The following is a 27,306-nucleotide window of genomic DNA, read 5'->3' as shown; positions in this document are numbered from 1 at the left end:
TGCTTATTTGTTTTAAAAGTTTCCATTTTAGGACAGGGCTTCCAAATATTAAGGTGTCCTTCATGCCCATGTTGTTTAATAGTTATCTTTCTATAGGAGAATACATTATTATTTAAGAATAAATTTCTTAAAACGAAAAGCTCCGAAGAGCAACACTTAGGAGAAGCAAGAGTAAGCAAATGCTTGTGGGTATAACCCTGTTTGATGGGACATTTGTCACCTTTGATAGGACTCTTAATAAGTTCTGGGTCAGTTCTAGCTGAGTAGTTTTATTAAAGGCTTTTCACATTCACAGTGTATAGTCCTGCTCTGCAAGTCCGGGTAAAACTGCATTCAGGCAATTTGAAGATTATCCTGAAGCCCAATATTCAGATCAATGTTTCAGATTAAGAAAGTTCCAATACTATAGAGAGGTCTTGAGAAGGAATAACAGCCATGCTCCTCATTTTATAGTAGTCTAAGCCACTTGCGCTTCGTTTTACTTCATATTCTTATTTTTTACATTAGCCATATGTCTGTTCCTGAAACAAACTGAGCTGAGATTGCTTCAACTTCATCAGGCCATTCTGAATTAGACCAAAAATTAAACTTGTTTGGTGGAGGAAATCAGCATTTCCACATGGTGGCTTTCGTGGGTGGAAGGAGAAACTAAAGCTAAATGCCCAGATATTAAACAAGAAATATCTTGCGAAACTTTATGTACATGTGACAAATTTAGCCAACAAAGTACTAAATTCTTGGACAGCAAGTTTAACATATTAATTGGTCAACAAGGTATTTCTGCTCCTCCCAACTCCACTGTGTACAAGTTAACTTACAGCAATGAGCAATTTCAATGAAAAATATGCCAACATTTTTCTCACAACAGTACTGTACTTTGATATTTTCTGTTGTGTAAATGCAGAGGGGTCAGACCTGTTTAAATGTAGTTGTATTGCTTGCCGCTAGGTACTTGTATCAAATACATGCCATAACAGTAATAGTTAGAAGATCCACAAGCAGCTGTGATCTTCAGATCAAAGGGGTGATGCCACACTGCATCAATTGTATATGGTAGTTAGGTTATCAAAAAAAGATAAAAGTTAGAGGAGAACACATCTTCACACTACAGAAACACTAATTTTTCTTGGTATCAAGTTTAAAACCGAGCTGTCAGATAATTAGTCATTTCTGAAACAGGTGACTAAACTTTCTGCAAATTTCACACTCAAAAAGACATCAGGTGTCTGCTCAGTCTCTGCATAGTGAGATGTGTCAATGGCATTCAGTTGTCAGTGTGGATATTATTAGACTCAAACTGACATTTCAGAGGCTTCCTAAGTGATCCATTTTTCTTTTGATCTAAAGCTGTAGAAATTGGGTTCAAAAAAGAGCAACAGCTCCAAACCTGAGCCTCATTTTAAGTGGCAAAAGCAGCATCAGTTCACTTTTGCCTAATGTAGTGATTTCTCTTGCATCAATTTTACTCTGATGTCCTTTGCAGTCAAGTCAAGGCTAAGAGTGCACCATACATACCTATCTCCTGCATCTAATACTTACTTTGGTGAAGTATGGGTAAATAACAGAATTGAGTGAATAGTAAAAGAAAAAACATGAATATTGATTCAAATGTGAAAATTATTGTTTTTGATTGTATGCAACCCCCTTTGTGGTTATGTTCTGTGAAAAGCTGAGCTTTTTTAGATTGAATACAAATAAAAGTGAATTCCAAACTCAAATAATTTAAGGACATCCAAACAAGGAATATTTCAGCATTGTTTCGAAAACCATGTAAACCTATACAAACAAGCCAACACATTTGCTGAACACTTCAGCTACTGAAGATGCCCAGTGAATTGCTCATGAGCCATTCATAAAAGACATTATATTTTGTGAAGAAATTCACAAATATTAAAACAAAAGAATTTTATATTTCTGTGAACAGCTCACAAATATTTTGCCAATACCAAAACATCTCAACTTTCAAGGGTAAATTGTTCATTACACTTTTTAATTCAGTTGTACTAAACAAGTCTGTGAAATGCCATATACAACTAATACGATATCACCTTGTAACATAATTAACAGCTCCAACGACATTGTTAGGATAAACTCATTTTCTTTCCATTGTTAAGTTAGATTAAAATTTCATCATCACTCCCTTCTAACTCTGTTGGAGGCATTAGGATCTTCAGTTGTTCTGTGAAATGGAAGTGTGTGTGTTTCCTTCTTTCGACCCTATCTAGGGATGAATTTGACATTGTTACAGTGAGGATTTGAGAAGTTTGTCAATGTCAAACTTATGAATTCTGTGTGTTTATGCCCATAAGGCTGTCTTTTGCTGTATATTTTCATCATACCTTTTGTGCTAAGAAGAAGGAGAATGGCACTTGGTTGCCTACCCCTAAAAGGGCTGGTCATTAAGGACCAACAACAATTGAATAACTTGGTCCTAAAACAAGTGGATGGTTACAACCTAGATAAAACCAGTTTTCTCCAGCTTATCTGCAGAGGAGTGGAAAATGAAAAAACAAACAAAGAAACACAAAAACAGGAGACAGATCACAGAAATCAGGTGTTAGGCTGGCTTTTAAAAAAACAAAGACATGCTTTTTGAGCTAGAGAGAACTGTCTGACTTCCAGACCAACAGAAGTTGAAGGGAGTTTGCTACAGGAGAGTACAATCCATGACCGAGACAAGAAGACTGAGTCCCAAGGAGTGAGGATCAGGGACTCCTGAAAGATACAGGTAAACACCCATGGGGCTCTCAGACTGGTGAGGACATTGGAGGGAGGGATTTGAGAGCAGGTTTTATTGTTTTTTGCATGGATCTGTAAATCTGTATGCTTTCTGCATGTTTGTTTAAGAAGTTACTTTGCACAGCCTCTAAGTGCCTGGCTTCAACTGGCATGTGCCTCTGAATGGGTTAAATGGTAAACCAGACTACCTTTGGTGGAGGTTGGGGAAGGGTGCGTTTAAGCTGTTGAGGAGACTTGTGGGGTTCAGTAGTGCTCTTGGGGCCTAGGATAGCTGGACTGTGGGGTACCACTTTGGAGAAGGGGTACCATCAGGGATTCTGTATGTCAGGAATGAGCCTAAAGGCCAGAGACAGTGTCTGGAGCCTGGCTAGACCCAGGGGAGATGAAAAGCACATGAATCTGGTGTTGTCCAACAAGGGAGAGCTCATCATGCTGAATGACAGTTACAAAGGAGCCTCTTGTTCTACCTGTTCTAAATCAAATACACTGTTGTAAGTTGGCCCTGAGCACACCTTGACATGTCAGCTTTGCCTACCCACTTTCCAATGGCATCAACCTCCAATGCCACTTGTATAATTAAGCAATATGACACAACAAGCAATGCCTTTCTGGGTGATTACCTCACACCACAGTTGCCCTCACAGGCACTAAACTGAGGACCTTTAATTTCTGAAGAACGGCAGTGATTTCACAGATCTGCATGTTGCCCAGAGGGCTCTGCTGCTATTATAGAATGCAAAGTAGGGAAAAGTACGGAAGGGGAAAATGTTAAAAGCCATACAGTGACAACCAACCAGAAAGCACCACTTCTCTCTAGTATGCCAAAACCATAACAAACCCCAGCTAATAAAGATGCAAACCAGCTACAACACCTACAGAGCATTTCAACACAAAATGGTCAAAAATACTTGCTTTGAACTTTGTCATTTTTGTCTTTAAAATATAGAGGTTAGCAACCAAAATAGTATTTTCCCATCTTAATTTAGCATTAAACTTTAATTAGTGGCTTTAAAATTAGCCCACTTGTGACTTATTAACATTTAAAGACAAATATTCCTAGAGAGCATCACTTACTGGACTCCGGGTCCGAATTGCCATCTCCTTCTGTCCGACTGTTGGGCGAAGCCTGTTCATAGTACTCCTCTTGGGGGAAACCAAGGGGCAGAGGGTGCGATGTGCTAGCACTGCTGCTGGGTTCATGGTCTCCAAGCCCACTGTCACTGCAGCTTTCCTGGGAGCCGTCTGGTAGGTGAAACGTGACACGGCGTTGCGACTGCAAGGAAAGAAAGAAAATTATATGGTTTCAACTACAAACTGAGTAATTGCTTAATGCATCCAATGTAGGAAATATATTATTTCATCTATCTGGTAAGGACACATTAACATTATCTACAGTTGTGCACAATTTCAGGCTTTCATGAACAGGCAGCTCTGCTTTCAAACCTGCTTCATCTGACAGCAGAGCTTTTCCTATTTTTTAAAACTGTAAACCTCGATGCAAAATGAAAGACGTCTCATGCTAAAGAGATTCTGTCAACCTTCACAGGCCTTTGAAGCCTTCCATAAATCGACTTGGAGATTTCAATCACCATTTGAGATTGAATTTATTTCTCTGCTCATTTCTCTAGTTTTCAAAATATATTCTTTTCATTATAAGATACTCCCCTACTTTAAGGCCAGAGAATGTGAAACATTTCTAACTGATGTGGTTGATTCTTTCAGAATCACAGTAATAACATAACAACAATAAATCTTACAATAAAATAAATCTTTAAAATAAATCTTTAAAAAAATCTATCTAAACAAATGAAGTAAAAGTAGTCCCCAGACTTTCCCCTCCAAAAATTGTAGGGACATAAGGTTTTGTTTTGATTTCTTCCATAATGCAAAGAGCTCTGGGGCCAGTTTTTTAAAGGTATTCAGGTGCCTAATGGGATTTTTCAAAGCATTTAGGCACCTAACACTTAGGTGCCAGCTGCCTACTTAGGGCTTTTGAAAATTCCAGTAGGTGCCTAAATACCTTTAAAAAATCTGGCCATACTAAGGTTGATATTTGGAAGTGAAATCGGTGGGAAAGCAAAAGAGTCGTAGCAAGATGACTGGTTTGAGGCAAAGGATTTGGTGCACCAAAAGTCTAAAGTAACACACCTGGGGTAAAATTTCCCCAAGTGTCTAAGTGATTAAGGAACCCAAGTCCTATTTTCAAAAGTGACTTAGGCACTTAGGAGCCAGTCTCACTGGAAGTCAATGTTCTTAAGTAAAAAAAAATCTTCAGCCCTCATGGTTGTGACTTGAAAACATGAACCTTAAAGGTCCAAGAAAGAGAAGGCACATAAAATATCCCCAAATTAGTATTTTTAATATTTCATGATTTTTATGCCATTCATGTGATTTGGGGACGGGAATACAATTCCTAAATGCTTGGGAACAGCAATGCTACAGGTTCAATTTTTTGGGTGAATAGTCATAAAAAGTTGGTGTGTGCATTGTTAATCAAATACATTACATGTAGCTACAGATCACTAGACATTTATTTTAAAGGCCTGGTGAAGACTGTTGTAAACTGAGACATTTCTCTGGAAAAATAGATTTGGCTATTTTTTAACCTCTTTTGTTTCTGAGAAATTAGTACACTTGTTCAGACATTGCTGGAGTATATTATGATATCGTCAAGTCTCTGAAATTTTGTGGTTTCATATTCAATTTAACATCCCATGAAAATAATTTTAACAGACTGAGTACTTACACACAAACATTAACAAGTAGAAAAATTCTCATCACATGTTTTGTTGACTTAAGACAAACACTGTGCCTTAGGTCCAGTATTAATTTTGCATAGACCTTGGTGTGTGCTGGAGTAATGCTTTGGTCACTCAGTTGCTTTTACTACACTTCTCAAGCAATCTGGGCACTGCCTGGTGGCCAAAATTAAACCTGTTAATGCCCATTGGAGCTAACCAAAAAGTGTAACTTTGGGCCTTTGCTTCTTTCTATCAATATAGATGGGGAAGGGAGAAGAAAGGCCTTACTGACAAAAGAGAGAAAGACATGAAATGAAGGAAGGCAGCTGCTGGGAGTGGAATGACTTACTACTCAGAAAGTGTGAGAGTTCAGAAGAACACATCCTTTATTTAACTAAATCCTCAGCACAGGCCCCTGCCAGGACAACAAAATCTATGATGTAACTTGCATCGTCAGTTATTTCTACCCTGTTGTAGCAGTTATTTCTGCTGTCGAGGGCCAGGATGTAATTGTCTGCTTTAGATTTCAAAGAGATGCAATTCAAATAAAGATCAGACTGTACCAACCCTTTGTGTTACAGACACAAAATATGATTGGCCAAAATCTATCCTTATATACACCGATGCAAACTTACTAATATTTCCCAGAATTCCTTTTATGTCAATGTTTACACTGGCATAAAATATATAGTAATCTCAGACCTATTAGATGGCAACTGTTGACAAATGCCAACTTTTTAATGGTAGCCACTGACTACATCAGGAACATTTCGCAGAATGTTCTGGGTCAGAAAGACATCACAGTATTGCTGTTACAGCATCTTATAAAACAGAAGGACTTATGTCCTCCATCGACCATTCATATTAAGGCTGTGATAAAAGTAGCATGAAGCAAACTAGATAACATCCCCTCATGTCTATAGAGGTGCTGGTGACATCATAATCCAAGAAAGGAAAATCATAATCCACAAGAGCAAAATTATTCTGCTTTGTGGAACAAGACTTCCACTCATGGACTTATAAAATTAATGTATTGGCTCAGAGGGCTACAGTATCATTTTTGGTTACAAGTGACTCTTGTCTCCGGAGCTATCGTTTCCATTATTCTCCTCAATGGAAAGGTATAACTCAAATTGATGTTAATTGGATTTACATTTAGCACATAATTCCCTTTAAATTTCACCCTCTGCTCTCCTCACCTTCTATCCCTAGACTCTTCTTCCATTTGGTTTTTGCTCCTTCCCCTCATCCTTCTTAATGTGCGTCCACCCCTGAGCATAACATTCTGAAGTCTAAAAATCCTTACATTTTAGAGCTACATGGAAGTTATTTTGAAAACCTCCAACATCACTTTCTTATGATATCAAGTACTGAACATCACAATGGATGTAAACATATACGTTTTAATAAAACAATTGTAAGCCTCCATGTAGAATGTAATGTACCACACTGAAACAAAAATGTGACTGTAAAGAAATGAAGTTTTCTTAGCAAACTTGTGCACACTGCATCAGTTTTATGCCCAAATCACATCTTTGTTCAACAACATTCAGATTTTTCCCCAAAATAAGCATAACACTGTGGTTTGGATCATCTTCTTTACAGATAAACATCATGAGGATCCCATTGCAGAGGTCTTGCACTAGAGACGGTGGGGTCTCGCCCCAGCAGAAAAAGCTGCTAAAATTTCACAGATTATGTAGATCCACAAGAGGTCAGACCTATCTATACAGATGTTCTATGTCTCTGTACTGGTATGGCACTCAGTGCAGCCCTCTAAAAGCTATCTGGGACTCAACCTGACTGTAGCTGTCTGCAGGACTCCTGGAAAGAGATGCTGTGGAATGTTTTGCATGAATGGATGGGGAATAATGTGTACTTTCACCCGAAACTACCACATTCCTGTCCAGTCTCTGATCCCTTCCCCAGCACAAACCCACAGAACTACCCACAAAGGGCCCCCACAAGGCCCAGAGGAAGGGATGGTTCCACAGAGATGACTGATGTCTACTGGCCCAGATGACACAGTGCTTAAAATATCCGTGGCTTCTTGAAATCTAATCTATACTACTGCTCTCACTGTTGCTTCAACTGGTGAAGCTGAATAATAGGAGCAAACGGTGAGGAATTTACTGCAAAAAAAAAAAGTCTAACTGCCTTATGCCCTGTGATAATCAAAAATGTGTGCACAATTATGCATGTAATCCGCATATATAAAAAGATAGTAACTGCACAGAACAATTAGACATTCAACTGCATGCGTAAATATGTAAAAATAAGGCCCTTACAGGATATTAATAATAAAAAACATAGTAACACTAATTAAGATACATTTAATACATAATGGCTATGACTCATCAATAGTAACACTAATTAAGATACATTTAATACATAATGGCTATGACTCACCATATTCCAGTGCATAAACTATTTGCTAGGTGCAGACACAAAAGAAACTACCCCTTTGAATATTACTGTAGAACTAGGTATATTCAAATGGTGTTACTCCTCCTTTGTAATGTGCTATTGGGCACTGTCTGACAAGGTACTAGACCATAGCAGATGGACCTCTAGTCTGCTGTACAGCAAAAGCTACTATAGAATAGTCTTCAAATTATGTTATTCCAAGTTGCTCCCAAATTCAGGTTTTTCAAAATTTACTTTTTACAACGCCTGAAACCAATCAAAATTTTGCCATTTTTTAAAAAACATAAGAAAGGTTTTTTTAAACAAATGTCTATTCCTCTTCAGTGTTTGCAGCTCAACAACACTGTGTTAGTGCATTAGAACCTGAAAGACAAACTCACCAGAACTTATTTTTATTGTCCAAGATGAGAGGAATGAAAACAAATGGAGCCTGTCAAACTAACTTGATATATTTTTGATGAGATTACAAGTTTGGTTGATAAAGGTAATAATGTTGATGTAATGTACTTAGACTTCTATAAGGTGTTTGACTTGGTACCATATGACATTTTGATTAAAAAACTAAAATGATATCAAATTCATGTGGCGCACATTAAATGGCTAGGTCTCAAAATGTAATTGTAAATGGGGATTCATCATCGACTGGATGTGTTTCCAGTGGGGTCCTGCAGTGATCTGTTCTTGCCCCTACACTGCTTAATATTTTTATCAATTACTTCAAATAAAATATAAAATCATTACTGATTAAGTTTGCAGATGACACAATAAATGTGGGAGTGGTCAATAATGAAGAGGACAGGTCACTGGTTCACAGCACTCTGGATTGCTTGGTAAGTTGGGTAAAAGCAAACAATGTGTGTTTTAATAGGGCTAAATGTAAATATACATATCTCGGAACAAAGAATGTAGGTCATACTTACAGGATGGGGGGACTCTATACTGGGAAGCAGTGACACTAAAAAAAGATTCGGGGTGGGGATGTTAATCAGCTGAACATGAGCTCCAAGTGTGATGCTGCTGCCAAAAGAGCTAATGCAATCCTGGGATGCATAAACAGGGGAATCTCAAGTAGGAGTAGAGATGTTATTTTACATCCATATTTGGCACTGGTGCGACTGTTGCTGGAATACTGTGGCCAGTCCTGGTGCCCACAGTTCAAGACAGATGCTGATAAATTGGAGAGGGTTCAGAGAAGAGTCATGAGAATGATTGAAGGAGAGGAAACATGCCTTACATTGACAGACTCAAAGAACTCAATCTATTTAGCTTAACAAAGAGAAGGTTAATAAGGGGTGACTTCATTACAGCTTATAAGTATTGTGACAGACCCAGACCAGTGGGATACAGGAGTCTGGTAGAGGGCAAATATATTGGTCACTGGATGAGTAGTTTTCTGTTCCCTGAGTGACCAGAGCAGGGGCTGCACTAGAGTAATCAGGAACCTGCTAGAACCAGTTAAGGCAGGCAGGCTAATTAGGACACCTGGAGCCAATTAAGAAGACGCTTCTAGAATCAATTAAGGCAGGCTAATCAGGGCACCTGGGTTTTAAAAAGGAGCTCACTTCAGTTTGTGGTGTGAGTGTGAGGAGCTGGGAGCAAGAGGCGCAAGGAGCTGAGAGTGAGAGGGTGTGCTGCTGGAGGACTGAGGAGTACAAGCGTTATCAGACACTGGGAGGAAGGTCCTGTGGTGAGAATAAGGAAGGTGTTTGGAGGAGGCCATGGGGAAGTAGCCCAGGGAGTTGTAGCTGTCATGCAGCTGTTACAGGAGGCACTATGGACAGCTGCAGTCCACAGAGCCCTGGGCTGGAACCCAGAATAGAGGGCGGGCCTGGTTTCCCCCCAAACCTCCCAATTGACCTGGACTGTGGGTTCTCTCCCAGAGGGGAAGGTCTCTGGGCTGTTCCCCAACCCACATGGTGAATCTCTGAGGCAAGAAAATCCACCAATAAGCGCAGGACCCACCAAGATAGAGGAGGAACTTTGTCACAGTATCCATATAGGGAACAAATATTTAATAATGGGCTCTTCAGTCTAGCAGAGAAAGGTATAACACGATCCAATGGTTGGAAGACAAAGCTAGACAACTTCAGAGTAGAAATGAGTAATTTTGTAACAGTCAGAGTAATTAACCATTGGAACAATTTACTAAGTGTCATGGTGGACTCTCCATCAATGACATTTTAAAATCATGATTAGAGGTTTTTTCTGAAAGAGCTAATATAGGAATTATTTTAGGGAAGTTCTGTGTTATACAAGAGGTCAGACTAAATGAAAATAATAGTTCATTCTGGCATTGGAATCTATGAATCAAATAAACAAATTGGGAAAAGTAAATTAGTTTTTAAATATTATTTCAGTTAACATAAATTAAGATTTTATTGGTAAAAGACAAAAATATCTGCCTTAAAAGTATATAGGACCTGATGTTTAGCTGGTATAAATCACCACAGCACTACTGAAGTCAATGGAGTTACCTCAATTTACACCAGGTAAGGATCTGACTCATAATCTTTCATTTGAAAATGTCCTTGCAAAGTTTGACACTCTTGATAATACAATCTGATAACAAAGCAGTTACCTCTAGAGCAATTTATCAACATGAGAGAAGAAAAGTACAATTTTTTTTCCCAAGTAACAGTGCTGCCATTTTCTTAATTCATGCAGAAACCACAACAACAATCTGGAACAAGTCATACTAATAAAATTTTGCCAAAAGCAGCGACTTATCTTCTGTCACATTTATTTTGGAAATTTCCTCCTTGAGGCATTTCAATTTCAATTTATAAGATTACAAAATATCCTCAGACTCCAGCTGTTTTTCTATTTATCTCCAAAGGGAGTGTATATAGATAGTAACAGAATAACAAGGATTATGGCCTGTTTTATTCATTTGATTACAAGTTACCACATTTTAAAAAGAAAGACAAAAAGAAAGAACAAAATCTTGTATTTTTATTGGCTTTACAGAATATTAACATAGGATTAGAACCTTAAAGGAACTTGAGCTACAAACCATAACTTTCCTCTCAGCTCCTTTTCAGTGTAAAGAAAGACGTGCAACATTTTTGAGTTCAAATTCATTAATTTGACATACTTAGTGCTATTAAATTTGTTCTTCAGTGAAATTAAAAGAGAATGAATGTTGCTTCCAGAGATGCTATGAGCACAATCAGAATTTTTGTCAGAGGTGTCATCTGGCAGCTAAGAAAAGGCTGCATTTTGTAAAGCAGCCTGTCTCTGGCGGGATCAAACTGAATTACGAAAAGAAACCAAACCAAAAACCAAAAACAAACAAAACTCTTACCCTCATTATTCCAAGCTATATGAAGACTGATCAAAGCCTCAAACTACACAGAGTTCATTGTTTCATGACAATAATTAGACTGTGGCAGTGGGACCAATAAAAGACGAGTCTAAGTAAATAGCTTTAGATACATTGGAGGGATGATTCCTGGAATTATACACCAGGGGTTTGTTAATTTATAATCAAAAACTGAAAAAAGAAAAATAGAAAAATAGAAAAAAAGCCGATATCAACTGACTAGCATTAAACTATTAACCTTGTTATCTTCATTCATTGAAGCAAATTAATATCAGTATAAAATAAGAGTGTGTAGAAAAAATGTTTACATTACTATTTTAGTTTATGTTGGATTCATTACATTTCTTAGTTGAAAATTATGATTTAAGCCAGCACTTATTCAAATACCCACTCTAAGATACTATGAAAACAGAACAAAAGGTTATTTCCATCTTTTCCTCCAATGTTCAGAGCCCAGTGGACAAATGAGTCAACATCTTTTTTTTGTCTTTTTCTTTTTCAATGCTAAACCCTATTATTTTGCCATCACTGCACTTTCTCATTTGCTGATACTTTCCATAGGTCAGAGAAATATATACCATAAATATCTTGACTATATAATCATCTTCTGCCACACCAATGGCTCTTCTAGACACTGCTCAGAAAGGCTTCCCAATCAGATTATTATTTCCAATTCAGTTTTTCCTATATTTACCCCCACAGAGTACTTACATATAATCTTTTGTTCCACATGCTTTTGATACAGAGACACAGCATCTAATTTTGTTTTCAGATGTTATCAGTATACAATACTCTATGAATTGCATAAAACAAACAGCAGAATGCTTACAGGTCAAAAGCATCCAACCTCAGATACAGAAAAATAATAATTACTGTTGGACCCGATAAAGGAAAGCCAATATTACTTCTCTTTTGCCTAGGTTTCATCGCCTGGGCTGCTATAGTTGCAACTTATTCAATTTCCACCAACGATTATACAACTCCTGCTCCCAGTAATTCACATACACATTCAGCTCAGACCAATAACTCTAAGATATCTACGTTTACAATGTCAATTTAAATATGTCACACTAACCTTTTATGATTTATTATTAATTAAAGTTACAGCCTTCTCATAGGTGCCTTCCCCCTTCTCCCCAGATTTGGAAGGTGGATTTTTGAATGAAGAACAAAGGTATGTGTATTAGTCCTAACAAAAATTTTATTTAAAAAAAAAGACCTGAAATCTGCAGCAGCAGGGTCCACACAGACAATAAGCACATGGCTCACTGGAGCGATGTCGATTTACAGCCCAGCTTGCCGCACATCAAATGTTTGTGTAGACATGCCTTGAGGCATGTTTTCCAGGCTTTGAATAATTCTTGTAGCTTTTAAAAAAAAATTCAACATCCTTCTTGAAGACACCGGAACTGGACACAACATTTCAGTAATGATCTCACTAACACCACATACAGAGGTAAGGCACCCTCCCTACTCCGACTTATAGATCCAAATACTATGTTCACTCTTTTAGTTATAGCAGCACAGTGGGAGCTCACGTTCAACTGGTTATCTACCATGACCCCTGCATCCTCTTCATAATCACTGTTTTGCAGGCTATATTCTCCCATCTTATGTGTGACCTATTCTTTGTTCCTAGAAGATGACTTTGGATTTGGCTGTATTTAAATACACATTTCTCAAATGAGACAACCTTGCCACATGTTCCAGGTTAGTCTGTATAACTGACTTGTCCTCACCATTATTTACCACTCCACTTATTTTTGCATCATCTGAAAAATTTACCAGCAATGATTTATATTTTCTTCCAGATCATTGACAAAAATATTGAATAGCTTTAGGTCAAGAATGGGAGCCCCTTAAAAACACTCCAATTGGATGACTATACTCATTTACTTTTTGTGATCGATCAGTTAATCAATTTTTAATCCCTATAATATGGGCTGCACTGATTTTTGTATAGTGATTTTGTGCTTCTCTCACTCTTGTCTCTTTCTTTGGGGGGGGGGGGGGAGATGAAGGAGAGGAAAGTAACACTGCTCTACAACCAAAATGCTTCTGAAATAAATGTAGTCAAACTTTACTAATTCTGGGTCACTGAGAACGAAAATAATGCTTCAAATTGTTGATTGGCTCTAGTTTGCAAGATATGCTATTGGGTCAGTATATACGACCCTTGACTTGGGAATGGCGGAGGATAAGTGAGTTATAAAGGGAAGGGATCTCAATTTAAACCAGAAATGACTAAAATACATCTTTGACTGGATCTATGAATAAATCTATGACTGGGTTTGGACAGTACTTGCTTTTTAGGCAAAATAATGAATGATGCAATCTGAAGCTGGTATTGCGTCCTACATGATATGAATTGCATCATGTTATTCCTAGAAGTCATGGATGATGCAATCATAACGAAGCTTACATCACTCTGCTGAACAAATTGCCCTATATCAGCTCTAGAAATCATACAGTGTCGTGATCTCTTATTTGTCAGTGTTTGATTTTGCAAAGGGACACATTTCTGTTTAGCCAAAGTGAGCAGAGATTCCTCGTACTTGTGTGAACAGTGCAGATAACTTCTGCTATGTTTGTGGTGAAGTGACTTTTGCATCACAAAAGCGCAGTATAACCGCTATGGTTAAGAAAGCCTATCACCTTTATTTTGGCTGCAAAATTGGAGATCAGGACAAGAGGTGGGCCCCACACATATGCTGCAACACTTGTGCAACAAATCTTGGCCAGTGGTTGAACAGGAAAAGGAAATATATGCCTTTTGCAGTGCCAATGATTTGGAGAGAGCCAACAGATCATACCAGCAATTGTTACTTCTGCATGATGCCTCCAGTTGGGAAAGGTGTGTCAAAGAAGAAAAAGTGGACTGTGCATTATCCAAACATTCCATCAGCTATACGCCCAGTACCCCACGGAGAAGGACTGCTGGTTCCTGATGCACCAGAATCATTCTCACTTGAGTCAGACGAGGAAGAGGAAGAGGATGAAACTTGTGGTCCTGAACCATCAATGTCACAGGACCCACATTTTCTCCCATCCTCCTCCTCTGAACACACCTCATAACACAAGGTGAACTGAATGACCTTGTCAGGGATTTGGAACTACCCAAGAGTAAGGTAGAGCTGTTGGGCTCCAGACTACAGCAATGGAATCTCCTGGCAGGTGATGTTAGGGTTTCCATGTTCCGTGACCGTCAAAAGAATCTTGTCCCATTCTTCTTCATGGAAGGTGATCTTGTAGCCTGCAACAACATCGATGGTGTGATGGCAGCCCTCAACATCGTTCACGATCCGGATGAATGGAGACTGTTCACTGATTCATCGAAGACGAGTCTTAAAGCTGTTTTACTGCATAATGGCAATGTTTTGCCATCAATTCCAGTTGGTCATGCAGTCCATATGAAGGAAACCTATGACAACATGAAACAACTTTTGAGGTGCATAAACTATGACCAACATCAGTGGCAGCTTTGTGGCCATTTGAAGGTTGTTGCTCTCTTGCTTAGTCTGTAGACTGGATACACAAAGTACTGCTGTTTTCTCTGCGAATGGGATAGTCGTGCAAGAGATTCCCACTACATCAAGAAAGATTGGCCACTCCGACAGTGATTGGAGCCTGGGAGGAAAAGTGTTCAGCATCCACCACTTGTTGAATCAAGGAAGATTTTGTTACCAGCCTTACACATCAAGCTGGGTCTGATGAAGAACTTTGTCAAGGCCATTGACAAAACACAAGCAGCTTTCAAGTACCTCCATGGAAAATTTCCAAGGTTGAGTGAAGCTAAGATAAAGGAAGGTGTCTTTGTTGGTCCTCAGATTCGTGAACTTCTTCGAAATGATGCATTTGACCATGCACTATGTGGCAAGGAAAAGACGGCATGGAAAGCCTTCCAGTTAGTGGCAATAAATTTTCTCGGAAACAACAAGGCAGACAATTACAGGTTGTTGGTGGAAAACCTCCTCAAGGCATACAAAAGCCTTGGTTGCAACATATCACTAAAGATATATTTTTTGCACTCTCATCTAGATTTTTTTCCACCGAACTGCGGAGCAGTGAGCGACGAGCACGGCGAGCGATTTCACCAGGACATTGCAACAATGGAGAAACGCTATCAGGGCAAATGGAGCCCATCAATGCTTGCAGACTATTGCTGGACAGTGACAAGAGATGCTCCATTTAATGAATATAAGACACAAGCCAAGAAGCGCCAAGTAGACACTGAATAGGACTAAACTATGTACAGAATAGTTTTTTGCCTTTTGTTTCATAATAAATTTTATTTATATAACCCTTTTGCTGATTTTTAAAATGTTACATAAACAGGACAGGTGAAATATCATGTAAAGCAACCATAAACACATGAAAAGACCTAGGTTTACAATTTATGATTAAAATTCTACTATCTACACAATATACATAGACATAAAATGTAAAAACTTAAATATCTTAGAAACAGTAGCCAATGAGTTGTTTTAATTGTCATATTTGAATTCAGCACATCAAAATACATAATAAATAGCACATTGTATCTCTGAAGCAGACGACTTCTCAAAAATTGTAGACCAGTGTAATCAGAATACCATGAGGGACTCAGTCAAATGCCTTAAAGCAGACTCATGTCAAAACTCTCGACCAAACTTATGATCTCATAAAAAAGAAGTTTATTTATCCAGACCTATTTGCCTTAAAACCATGTTCATTATCATTAGCTATACTACCGTCCCTTAATTCTTTACTCATTGAGTCTCTTAGCAGCCACTCTATGATTTTGCCAGGGATCACTGTCAGATTAACTGACCTATAGTTTTACAGGTCATACTGCTTACCATTTTTAAATGTTGGCAAAACATTAGCTTTGTTTCAGTCCTCTGGAGCTTCCCCAGTATTACAAGTATTACGGTATTACAATGGTTCAGAGAGCTCCTCAACCAATTCTTCTAATATTCTTGGGTGCGAAATATCCGATCTGCTGATTTAAAAATGCTTAATTTAATACTTACTGTCTAAAAGCCCCACTAGTTACTATTGGAAGATATAAATATATACATCTTGCTTCTTCCAAATATAGCAAAAAAATATTTGTTGAATGCTATTCTATCTTTTCTGCATTGTGACTGATAATTTTACCATCCTATACCATTGCTAGGATTTCAATTTTTCTTCATATAATTCTCATTTGTTAATCCAATTTGGAGAGGATGATGTCTAGGAGACACACTCCATCAGTTTGCCAAGAGACAGGACAATTTTGTTGGGGAATCTCACACAGTTGACTGACCAGTTGAACGCAAATAAAACATTATCCATATCATAGATTTCTCAATGTTTTTAAATGAAATAAAAGATTGACAATTTATAGATTACAACTATGTGCACTGCAAAAATGAAGTTTTTTTTAAAAAAATTAAAATTTAATTTTTAAAAGGTATTTCTGTTTTATTTTTAGGCTTTTTTTTTTTTTTTTTGGCTTTTTTTACATTGCAGGTAAAATTTTCAAAAATGCCTTTGTAGTTTAGGAGCCTAAGTCCCATTAATGTGTGCCTAAGGGCATGTAGACATTACCTCTGGAGTGATCAATCCAGTGGGGGTTAATTTACCACATCTAGTGAAGATGTGATAAATCGACCGCCGAGTGCTCTCCTGTCAACTCCACCAGAGTGAGAAGTGTAGGCAGAGTTGACGGGGGAGAATCAGCAGTCGACCTCCCACAGTGAAGACACTGCGGTAAGTAGATCTAAGTATGTCATAGAATATCAGGGTTGGAAGGGACCTCAAGCGGTCATCTAGTCCAACCCCCTGCTCAAAGCAGGACCCCTCCCCAGACAGATTTTTGCCCCAGATCCCTAAATGGCCCCCTCAAGGATTGAACTCACAACCCTGGATTTAGCAGGCCAATGCTCAAACCACTGAGCTATCCCTCCCTGCTATTTTTCTTCCATAGCTGGAGTTATTTTCATAGCAGAAGTTGTATAACTTAGACCGACTTAGCTCATCCCCCCTCCCCCCCCCCCAGTGTAGACCAGGCCTAAGTATCGAAGTCACTTCTGAAAGGGGGAGCAATTGGAAGTGTGATTGCAGCATGTGCAGAATTTAGCTAGCACAGATAAAAATAGTGGTGTAGACACAGGGGCACAGGCTGTCCAAATGTGCTGGAGACATAGTCATGTACTCATGCTTTGCTAGCCCACACTGATGTGCATGCCACCACGTCTACCCTATTTTTAGTCATGCCAGCTACAGCAAAGCTAGTGCAGGTATGCCAATGCATGTTGCAATCATGCTTCCAGTTGCAGTGTAGACATACTTTGAGATGCTTGAGAAAATTGTATCATCAGTTATTTCTAAAGGAAAATTAAAAGGTCATAAATAGTTGAACTGTGTTGTATCTAGATAGTCCAGAAGTACAACTTTTGCTAAACTACTGCTTCTTGTAAAAAAAAAAATACAGAAAAGCTTTTTGCTACCTGTTTTGTTAAGGAGAGAAGAAAATATTCACAAACGTAATGGATGCATTGGTTAGATTGATATTCACTTCCTCCTCTTGAAACTTGTCAGAGCCACTGAACAAACTTGTTGTCAATCTGATCAAAGCTGCATTTCACTGATTTCTGAATAATTAGCCAGAGGGGCTACATCTTATGAACAATCTAATCCTCTCGTGCCAAAAAAACCACATCTGATGTGTTAATATTTTTTTAAACAACATCTACCAATTAAATTATCATCTTTCACACTTATCAACATCACAAAAAACAAAGAACTGTAATAAAAGAGCAAATAAAAACTGGAAAATATAACAGCATTTAAAGTGTGTCAAACATTTAATTTAGCTTTTGAAAGGCAGTTATTGCATGCTAACGAGATGTCAAAATGACAGTTGAAAGCACACTTTTAAAGTTTAATGTGTGTAAGATATTTCAGGTTGACATGATTAATTTAAAATTGCTCATAAAAATACACAGATGTACTATAGCTGTTGTGCTAGTAAAACTAACTGTAGTTGAGGTTGTGAAATAGTTTCCATTCTAATCCTTTGTTTTCATAGGCTCCTAACTTTCCAAGTTTGTTAATTTTGGGGTTATAATTTTACAAGTTTGGTTCATGATAGACTTCAATTTTATTTTTTTAAAGTTTGAGTAAAGTCCTTTTAGTTGTGAGAAGGTAAAAATAAGAAAATTATAATAAAAGCCATCAATAATATAAGCAGAAACTTTTGGACTGACATTTGACGCTGCTACCAGCCACAACCGGCCCAAGACAACCGATCTCACCTAGCCATTCTAAACAGAAATACCTTGGATGATGCAACAGTGATTTTTAAGGAGTATTTCTTTTAAAGTGAATTACAATAATATTGCCTTCTATGAAAAGAACCCTGCTTGTAATTCTTAGCTCCCTGCTTTCCTTAGTGCACATGCAGAACTAAAAATAGAATTTATATTGTCATAAATGTACACGCTGTATTTTTTTCATTCTAGCATCAGTCTGTCGATTGTGGTTGAAGTAGGTATATTTCTTCTTTCTTAATGTGTTAGATATAGATTTATGGAATAGTATATGTTGCTCCAATGCATTATTCATTGTCCTCTGGACCCTAGTTTTGTACCATGACAGTCAAGGTTAAACCATTAAATGCCTGCATGATGAGGTGGTTTGAGCCACAGAGACTCAGAAGAAATTGGGAGAAGCTGATCAAAAATCCATTTGCTATTATTTTTTCTATTCAATTTTTCATTTATACATCAAATCCTTATGAAGAAATATGAATGCACAGAATTTCACAAGCCCTTATGAAGAAATATGAATGCACAGAATTTCACAAGCCATCACAAGGATTCACATAAAAAGCTTGAAAATGTGCCTTCACCATTTTTAACAAAATTAATGGACCTAGTCTTCTCTTTAGTCTCTCAGAGAGAAAGGATCCACTTGTCATTCAACTCTGTGGTTTGCATCAGAAAACAAACTGGTATTATATTGAAAGCAAATAATTATTTATATTGATTTATTTAAACGTGAAAATTAAAACATTCTCAGAGAATAAAATTCACCCTAATACACAGGGCCTGGCACAAGGTCCTATGTGCCACTTATACCTACTTAAGCTCATAAAGTAAAATTGTGGCATTAATGAGTTCAGATGGCCCTTAATTCAGATGTTAAGGGGTGCACAAGGCTTTCATGGGCTTTTCAGCAATTGGTTGAATTTCAAGTTTAAGGTACAGATAATCCACTGAGTATGATACTCAGTGGCATGGCTGGAATATGTAATTTTCTTTCTGTATGGTAAAAACCACAATGGCAGATCTTGATAGCTACCCATGTTCCTAACAAGTAAATTTCTTGATGAGTCACAGATAGGAAACTGGTCTTTCAAATATCCCGATACCAGGCCATTTAGGACATCAGACATCAAGGACAGAACTGGAGCATGTCGCATACTGCCTTTCTATTCCACCCGGCAGCCAGGTTGCCACCTCCTGCAAGAGTGGCAAGAAAGCCTTTTTAGCTCTTTGGGGTTGTAAGCTGCAATAGTCCAAACTTAATTTCATAAGCTGTGTATCTCAATGGCTAGGACAGAAATGTCCAGTCAGAAAATAGAGAAGGCCTTTCTCGATATTGTTTTTTTTAACCATGTTTAACCGTTATGATTCTTCTTTGATCCCAAGGCCCTACATTCTTCTCATGATGGGAGGGCACATGCCCATAACCTTGTGGCTCCTTGTCTCCTGGGTCAGCTGGCTCTTCTGGCTGCCTGGGAGTTGGACAGCCCTAGGCAGCTTGCTGCCCCTGGACTCAGACAGCCTTAGGAGCCAGCTGGCTCACCAGGACAGTACAGAAGCCTTGGGGATCTGATTCCAAGGCAATCCGCAGTGTGGGCTGCCCTGGAGCTGGGGATCTGGAAGCCCTGGTGTCCCTGGCTCAGGTTAAATCTGCATGGGGGACTGCCGCAGAGCAAGCAGACCAAGGAAGCCTACATTCCCTAGCAAGCCATCAAGCAAGCTATGGAGCAGTGGGTGGGCAAGCTGGCAGGCAGGTCGCAATACCTGCGTGGGGTCCATCAGAAGCCTGATAAAATCGAATGGTTTCTGCTAAACATTTCAATACTGATGAACTGGCAAATTTTAATAAAAAAAATGCATAACTGGAATTTTTCTGTTCAGCTCAATTTCTTAATCTCACAAATACTTTTTTTGGCAAGGCACTGAATCAACATGGCTGTCCTACAGGTCAGAAACATTATGACTGTGTCATACAAATATAAAATACAAAGTACAGCTGACAGCTTGCCAATATGTGAAATGTGAAGTTACACTGAACTGTTAGAGTACAGAGTCTCAATGAGTGAAATGTGTTAAAATAAATTTGTTTTATTGAACAGTAAAGAATTTTTAATTCATCCTAACTAAATAATGACAGCTGCAGAATGTTTGCTACATTAATTATAGATAAATTACAATTGCTTTACAAATGAGACTTATGTGTATAATTTTTAAAAGTTTTTGTAATATTTGATCATTATCACAATGGGAACATGACTGTAAATGACAATTGCCCCTATACTTTAGGGAGGGGAGGCTTTTATTTTACACACACAAACAAATATCTTAGTGTGCCACGACAGTACATACTGTTGTGTTAATTTTATTCCACCTTCCAACAACTTCGCTCACAATAATCAGGGTAGTCCTCTAGGCCCCAATTATTACAAAAATATACACACACAACATCTAATATCTATATAACCTAAATAAAAATTAGCTTATGTAGCAGCTGACCTGCTAAATCTCAATGGGCTTCCCAACCATTATTCCTTATTCATGAATTAGACATGTTCTGCTTCTGTGGCCATATTCAAACATCACATTAGATATTCCATAAAGTCACCTTCTGCAGCACCAAACCCCACAATACTGCTTAGTCGGATTGCCATTTCTGGAACTCAGGCCACTGCCAGTGGTGCCAGGAGAAAGCCATAAAAGTGAGTTAAAAAACTCTCCTGAAGTTTTAGTGCAGCCGGGGGTTTGGCCTTTTGTTAGTTGACCTGAGAGATTGAGATCTCGCTCAGCACATAATCTGAAAACAACTAAGGGCTAGGAAGATTGAAGGATATAGAGGATATCAAATCTTCCTCAATGAATGGGAGAAATATTCCCCTGGCAGGAAAACCAGGTATATTCCCCTCCATCCTCCCCGCCTTCCTCCCACACACACACACCATGGAAAACAAAACTAACAAAGAGTTTGAAGATGTCCTGACTCCTTTCCTTATCATCAATTGCTGCACTGCAGAGATAATATAGCTTTCAGAAGGCTAAAATTTTTTCAAAGGATATATCAGTTCAAAATATTTCATTACTGACATCCTGTCTCAAGACATTCGTTTTACAGCAAAATTTTACCAGCCTTCAGTATTAGATATAACTAAATATTTAAATAGCTTACATGGAAACTGACCTGGTTACAATGGAAGAGCACAATACATTCACTTTTTGTAGCCATCTCTTGATGTAAGGATGTTGCCATCTATTAGCATCATTGGCTTCTCTGTTGACACCAGTTAGCACCCTTGTTGTCATTCTCAACAGCAAAGCCAAAAGTGAATGGGCATTCAGAACACAGCACTCTCAGCCCCTATTCTCTCCTGAACAGAAACCCACTGGAAAGGCTGTAGGCAAAATCAAATTATTCCTTTGGTTAGGGCCTGCTCCTGCACCACTTAGGTTAACAGGAGTTTTGCAACTAACATCAACGGGAGCACAAGCAGGCTCCTGAACCCCTATGTCCCCACTATCTTTAGTGTGTAAATGAAAGCAGAATTTGGCCCATTGCAAGGAAGCTTGTATTGCTGCTGTTCACGCTAGTGTTGTTCTGTGCAGATGCAAAGGACAGCATTCTTTAGGGTTTTTACTTTGGCACCTTTCATTAGCACTAAATTTATTGAAATTACAAAGAGTCAAGAGGAAAAGGCTCAAGACAGCTTCCCCCAATGAAAACAGTTTCAAACAGAGGAGATACCGTGTAAACATGCCAACCGAGGAGACTAAATCCATCACAATTCTTGTCTGGTGCAGGCAACCTAAAAGACATTTAATAAAACTGAATACATTTTATTTTTAAATATTTCTTTACTTTTAAGAAGAATGAGGAGCCCAGTGTGAACATCATTGGCTAAACACTGTGTAACATTTTATATTAATGTATACTTTCAGCATACTCATTTTATCCCAGAGCTATTCTAAGACAGAGCATTGCACTTTATTTAATTTGATTAAAATCAGAAGGCTTCTCCTTGCAGTATTCTTCTGCCAGCATACACCAACCTCTAGCCTGACTGTGGAGTTCGATAACCCAGTAGATAAACAGGTTTTTAAATATTTTTTTATGAAATATTATAATTCAAAACCACAAAAGGAGGCAATGCTATTTTCTGCCAAAGAAAGTAGTCTTAAATGGATGTCTAGAATACTTACAATACTTATAAATGAGGAAAAAATTAAAAATCAAAGCACTGTGGAGTATGGTTGTAGGTTTAGTTGTTTCTTCTTCTTCCATTTTTTTTTGTTCCCACAGACTACAATTGTCCTCTCAAATAATCAGAATATATGACATTGGTCTCTCAAATCACTGCTCATGTAGTGTCAGTATAGCCCAAAACACTCCCATTAACCATCCCATGTTCTTTAGAGTCCTGTTGGATTGTTCCCAAATCACGTGGACTCATTCCTTTCGAACATTAAGATTTCTTACAGCTCCTTTCTTCAAGGAGTAGAATATATAGCATAAGTGACAGAAGTAATAAAGCATATGTTGGTTTGCATGAAGAATGGTTCATTTCTGTACTAGGAGGATAGAAATGCTCTACCTGCAGTTTTGGGAAAGCTGATTCCTTCTGATTCCTTCAGCTTGTTAACACACCACATGTCTGCCAGGAGGCTAGTGCTGCTGTACTAATTCAAAGCAACACCAGATTTATGAATTTTAATATGAACTGTATTTAGGCCAGCATTGCGTGGGTGTGCAAAAACACATGAAGAAAGGTGCAATGAGTACTCATCCCACACCCCTTTGTGCACTTGCAAAGGGCGCCACCACAATCAGATCCAATCCACAACAACAAAGATCTGTCATTTTATAATCCTTCACTAAGCTAATGAGTCGCACTGTTTAAGTGTCCTGCAGAAAGCCATCGTTAACTACACATTCTGAAGGCATTTTAAAAGAGGCATGTGAGGATCTACAGCAAGTGAGAGCTGTAAAATATGGGAACGGGTCACATGAGGTAACTTTTTGTTGCTGTTTAATTAAAGTAGGAACACTGTGCATGCCATGGGAATCAACATATGAGATGTAAAAAGGAACTTTGTGGTAAGTAGGTAGGTAAATGTTAATGTTCCCCATTACAAACAGCTCAGACAGCTTAAGGCTACATTACATTTCGGAGACCCTCACTCTGAAAGGGAGAGCCAGCCCTCTTTAAGGAAGATCTCCAGGCAACCAGTACCTGATCTATCAACATGTCTCCAGTGTTGCCAGGAAAGTATTCTGGAGACACAGAGCTGGTGTGGAGGTCCATAGCCTCCCACTGATTGCCCAGCATTCTGTGTGGATCCCTGTTGATCCACAGGGCTTGAAAGGGGGCCCTACCGCCTGTTCCAAGGGTTGAGAGGAAGTAAACCACATCCTCCCTTATTGAGCCACTGGGGAGAAATCGCTTGAGATTTTCTACTGCTTTAGACCCTTTTCAAGGGTCTCCTTGCCTAAAGGGGGGTTGGGTCCATACCCATTAGAAAATGAGCTGCAATTACACAAAGGTAGAGTTTAATACAGCAAAGAGCACCATGATATATCCCTCATACTGTAGAAGATCCCTTATCTTTTCTTGATAAAGCTGAAATTCCAGGTCACTGCATAACAGAACCATGATAGTCCAAGACAATTGGTCAGAGGACAATCTACTTGTGTTTTTGTTACTTAGAAGGAATAAGTTAATATTGTTGAATGTAACCGAGAACAGAGGGAGCTATTGTAGGAAAACAAGCAAGATGGAAGTGTGTATTTACTTGAGGTATTTGTGTGAATAAAGAATCCAATGTAATCCTGCTCATTGCATTCTTACTTCCATCAATGCACAGATCATGCATGCTTTCCACCAAACAAAATATGTACCTCACATATCTTCAAAGCCAAATATTTGAAAGTGACACTTGCAGTGTATTTACATTCATTCCCCTACTGTTTTTAATTAATTTGACCTTTGGTCTTATTTTTTTTGTCACTTTAGTAGTAATATTTAAATCAGAAGCAAGCTGACTTGTGAGCTTTACTATTCTTTGCAAGTCAACAACCAAATGTATATTTAAGAGGCAGTGGGAATGTATAGTGTGTAATTAGCATTATCCTCTTCATTTTTGTTCCATTTCACAGAACCCATTAATAACTTTCAGTAAATAATACTGAAGCCAAGTAGGCCTCAGATGAATTATTCTATTTTAAACAATAAAATTGTCTTTTGATGTACTAGATTTTTAAATTAATTGACTCACCAGAAAACAAGCATGTGAACAGGCAGAGGAAATTACAAGAGGTAATGTCAGTGCAAGTGACAGATGAAAGAAAATATCCATGTCACTCACTTAAACCTATCTAGACAAAGATGCTGCCAAGACCACAGCTCAGAGAGAGGTGGAATTCATCTTGTCTGCATTTCAGATTACTTGTCCTGTCCCAAATACACCCTCTGCATTTTCTTAGTTGTGTTCTTCCCAATTAACACCCCTTTAAGCAGCACACCTTTTTATCCTCAAGCTACTGAAATGTAAATTTAAAATCTCTTTGACCCGCAGAGAAAATATCCTCCCACTTTTAAGTAGTGACATTCAAAAAACCTGTAATGGCTGCAACCTGTATCCTTCTGAACACAAAGCAAGAATTAATTATCCCCATAGCTGTTAGTGGGAACTGGGACCATGGATTATACGAAGAGGGAACCCCAGATGTTGTATGATCAAAAGAAGAACACTTGCTAGAATATTTATTAATTATTATTATTATTATATCCACAGTGCACAGAGTGGATGCACCTTACTAGAATATAATACATCTTGAAGCCTTGGTTATAGCTCAGTGTGATTGTTAGATATCAGTGGCTTTCTAAAGAATAAGCTTTGCTTATTTTATGCCTCTTCTTGTTGTTGTCGAATTGAACTCACCGCAGTTCATCTTCAATACCAGGGGCTAATCATCATTTCAGAAATAACCCTACCTCATTTAAACAGTGTAGGTTGCTGATGGAAAATCAGAGGAAAGCAATGCTTACTCTAAACTTTGCTTCCATTTCATTGCACTTTAAAGATGTAACTTTCATTGGCAGCCAGAAACAGCATCAGCAGCTGCCTACAAAAGGGTAATTTCTGCTCCCTTCACTCAGGATAAGATGGTGTTGGGGGAGTACTGGTAATTAAAAATTGTAGTCAGTATTTATATTATATGTTCACATGGAATGTTTTAAAAGTTCTCTAGGGAGAAGGTAGGTGGCACAGTGGGAGGTTGATATCACTGCAATAATTAATAAATAAATAATAAAATAACAATAATAATAATAATTAATAATAAATCCATCTGACACTCATGAAGAACTTTTCATTCATAGATCTCAACACATTTTACAAAAGGAGCTAATCATCATTGTCCCTGTTTTACAGATCGGAAAACTGAGGCACAAAGAAGTAAAGTGACTAGCCTTTCATCTCTGGAAAACTGAATTCAGATTTCTGCTCACACCACAAGCTTTGGTCTCATCTGAGTTCCCATCCCCCCACCCCCATCATAAAACTAATACACAATTTGATACAAAAGTCAGTTACTGTTCAGAAGAGTCTGAGGACTGAAACTGAAAGGTTGGAACCAGTGGCGTAGCAGCTTCTAAGAGGAGGGGGAGCAAACATGAAAAAGGCGCCCCCCCCTTGGCTCCTCCTCCGGCCGCTCCGCCCCTCCCCTGCCATGCCTCCTCCGGCTCTGCCATGTCACCCCCATGCCCCCCCCTCGCTCCTCTGGGCACGGCTGCTGGCCACCATGCTGGACTCCCCTCCCCCCACGCTCCTCCGGCCGCTTTTGGAAAGGCGGGGGGAGCGGCTGCTTCCCCTGCACCCTGCTAGCTGCGCTACTGGTTGGAACATGAACATTGTATGGAAGAAGCAAACCAATGCCAGCTCCTTATTTTCACGTACACTAAATTTACAACCTTTTATTTATTTAGGGTTTTTTTAAAGTATCCATATCATTTTTAATGCCTGTCTAGAAGCTTTCTCTCTCCTATGTTAGGTATGAGATGTGTATTTCACTACTGTGGCATATTAACAGGAAATAAAAACTCTAGGGAGGCACTTCTGGCCTTCAAAAAGCTTTAGAAACCAAAACAACAAAAAGTAGTAAATGCTACACATGATCAAATGAAACACCGTTCAGGATGACAATGAATAGCTCATGAAAACTTTGACTTGATTAAACTCTGTAATACGGTCACAAGCTGTAGGAGCCTGAATGGGATGCCGGGCTCAGATGTTAGTTCTTATTAGGTCCATCCAGGCTTACTGAAGGATGTATTTTGTTGTGCTACCCTTCAGGCAACACCCTAGAAAAATCCACGCTCATGATAAAGCTTTGGCTGAGGTTTATGTTTTGTCATCTACATTAACAATAAAGGCAAGTCCGAGGAAGGGAAAAAGTTTGGACCAAATCTAGTTTGTGCACTCTATTTGAAGCATAGTAGAAAGTACTAGCTCACAGGGACAGAAAGAATTGCTGCTTTGTTGTATAATTAAAATCCACGCCTCCTATCCCCCTGCCAAAAAAATACTGCCTCCAGAGAAATGTTAGGTGGCAGACAGGGCCAGCAGCACATGTCTCTAGCAACTGATAAGCTAGCTGAGCAAAATTTCCCATCACTATTCTCATATGATACCATGATCCAGCTCCCAATGATTTATTTAGATTCCCCCCCCCCCTTAATATACAGCCTGTTTTCCTTGGCTTAATTTCAGCACATTAGTCTGCTTCGACCAG

General features: G+C 38.6%; 1 protein-coding gene across 1 annotated transcript in view; it reads right to left on the bottom strand.

Moving 5' to 3' along the window:
- Positions 1-27,306, bottom strand: part of PCDH11X (protocadherin 11 X-linked) — a 1,037,556-nt gene that overhangs the window by 279,789 nt on the left and 730,461 nt on the right. The window contains exon 6 of the mRNA XM_054039435.1: positions 3,814-4,012. Coding sequence (XP_053895410.1) covers positions 3,814-4,012 — 199 coding nt within the window. The remainder of the gene's footprint in view (positions 1-3,813; positions 4,013-27,306) is intronic.

This window comes from Malaclemys terrapin, chromosome 9, assembly GCF_027887155.1.
Source record: "Malaclemys terrapin pileata isolate rMalTer1 chromosome 9, rMalTer1.hap1, whole genome shotgun sequence".
Lineage (NCBI taxonomy): Eukaryota > Metazoa > Chordata > Testudines > Emydidae > Malaclemys > Malaclemys terrapin.
This window is presented reverse-complemented; position numbering and strand designations above follow the sequence as displayed.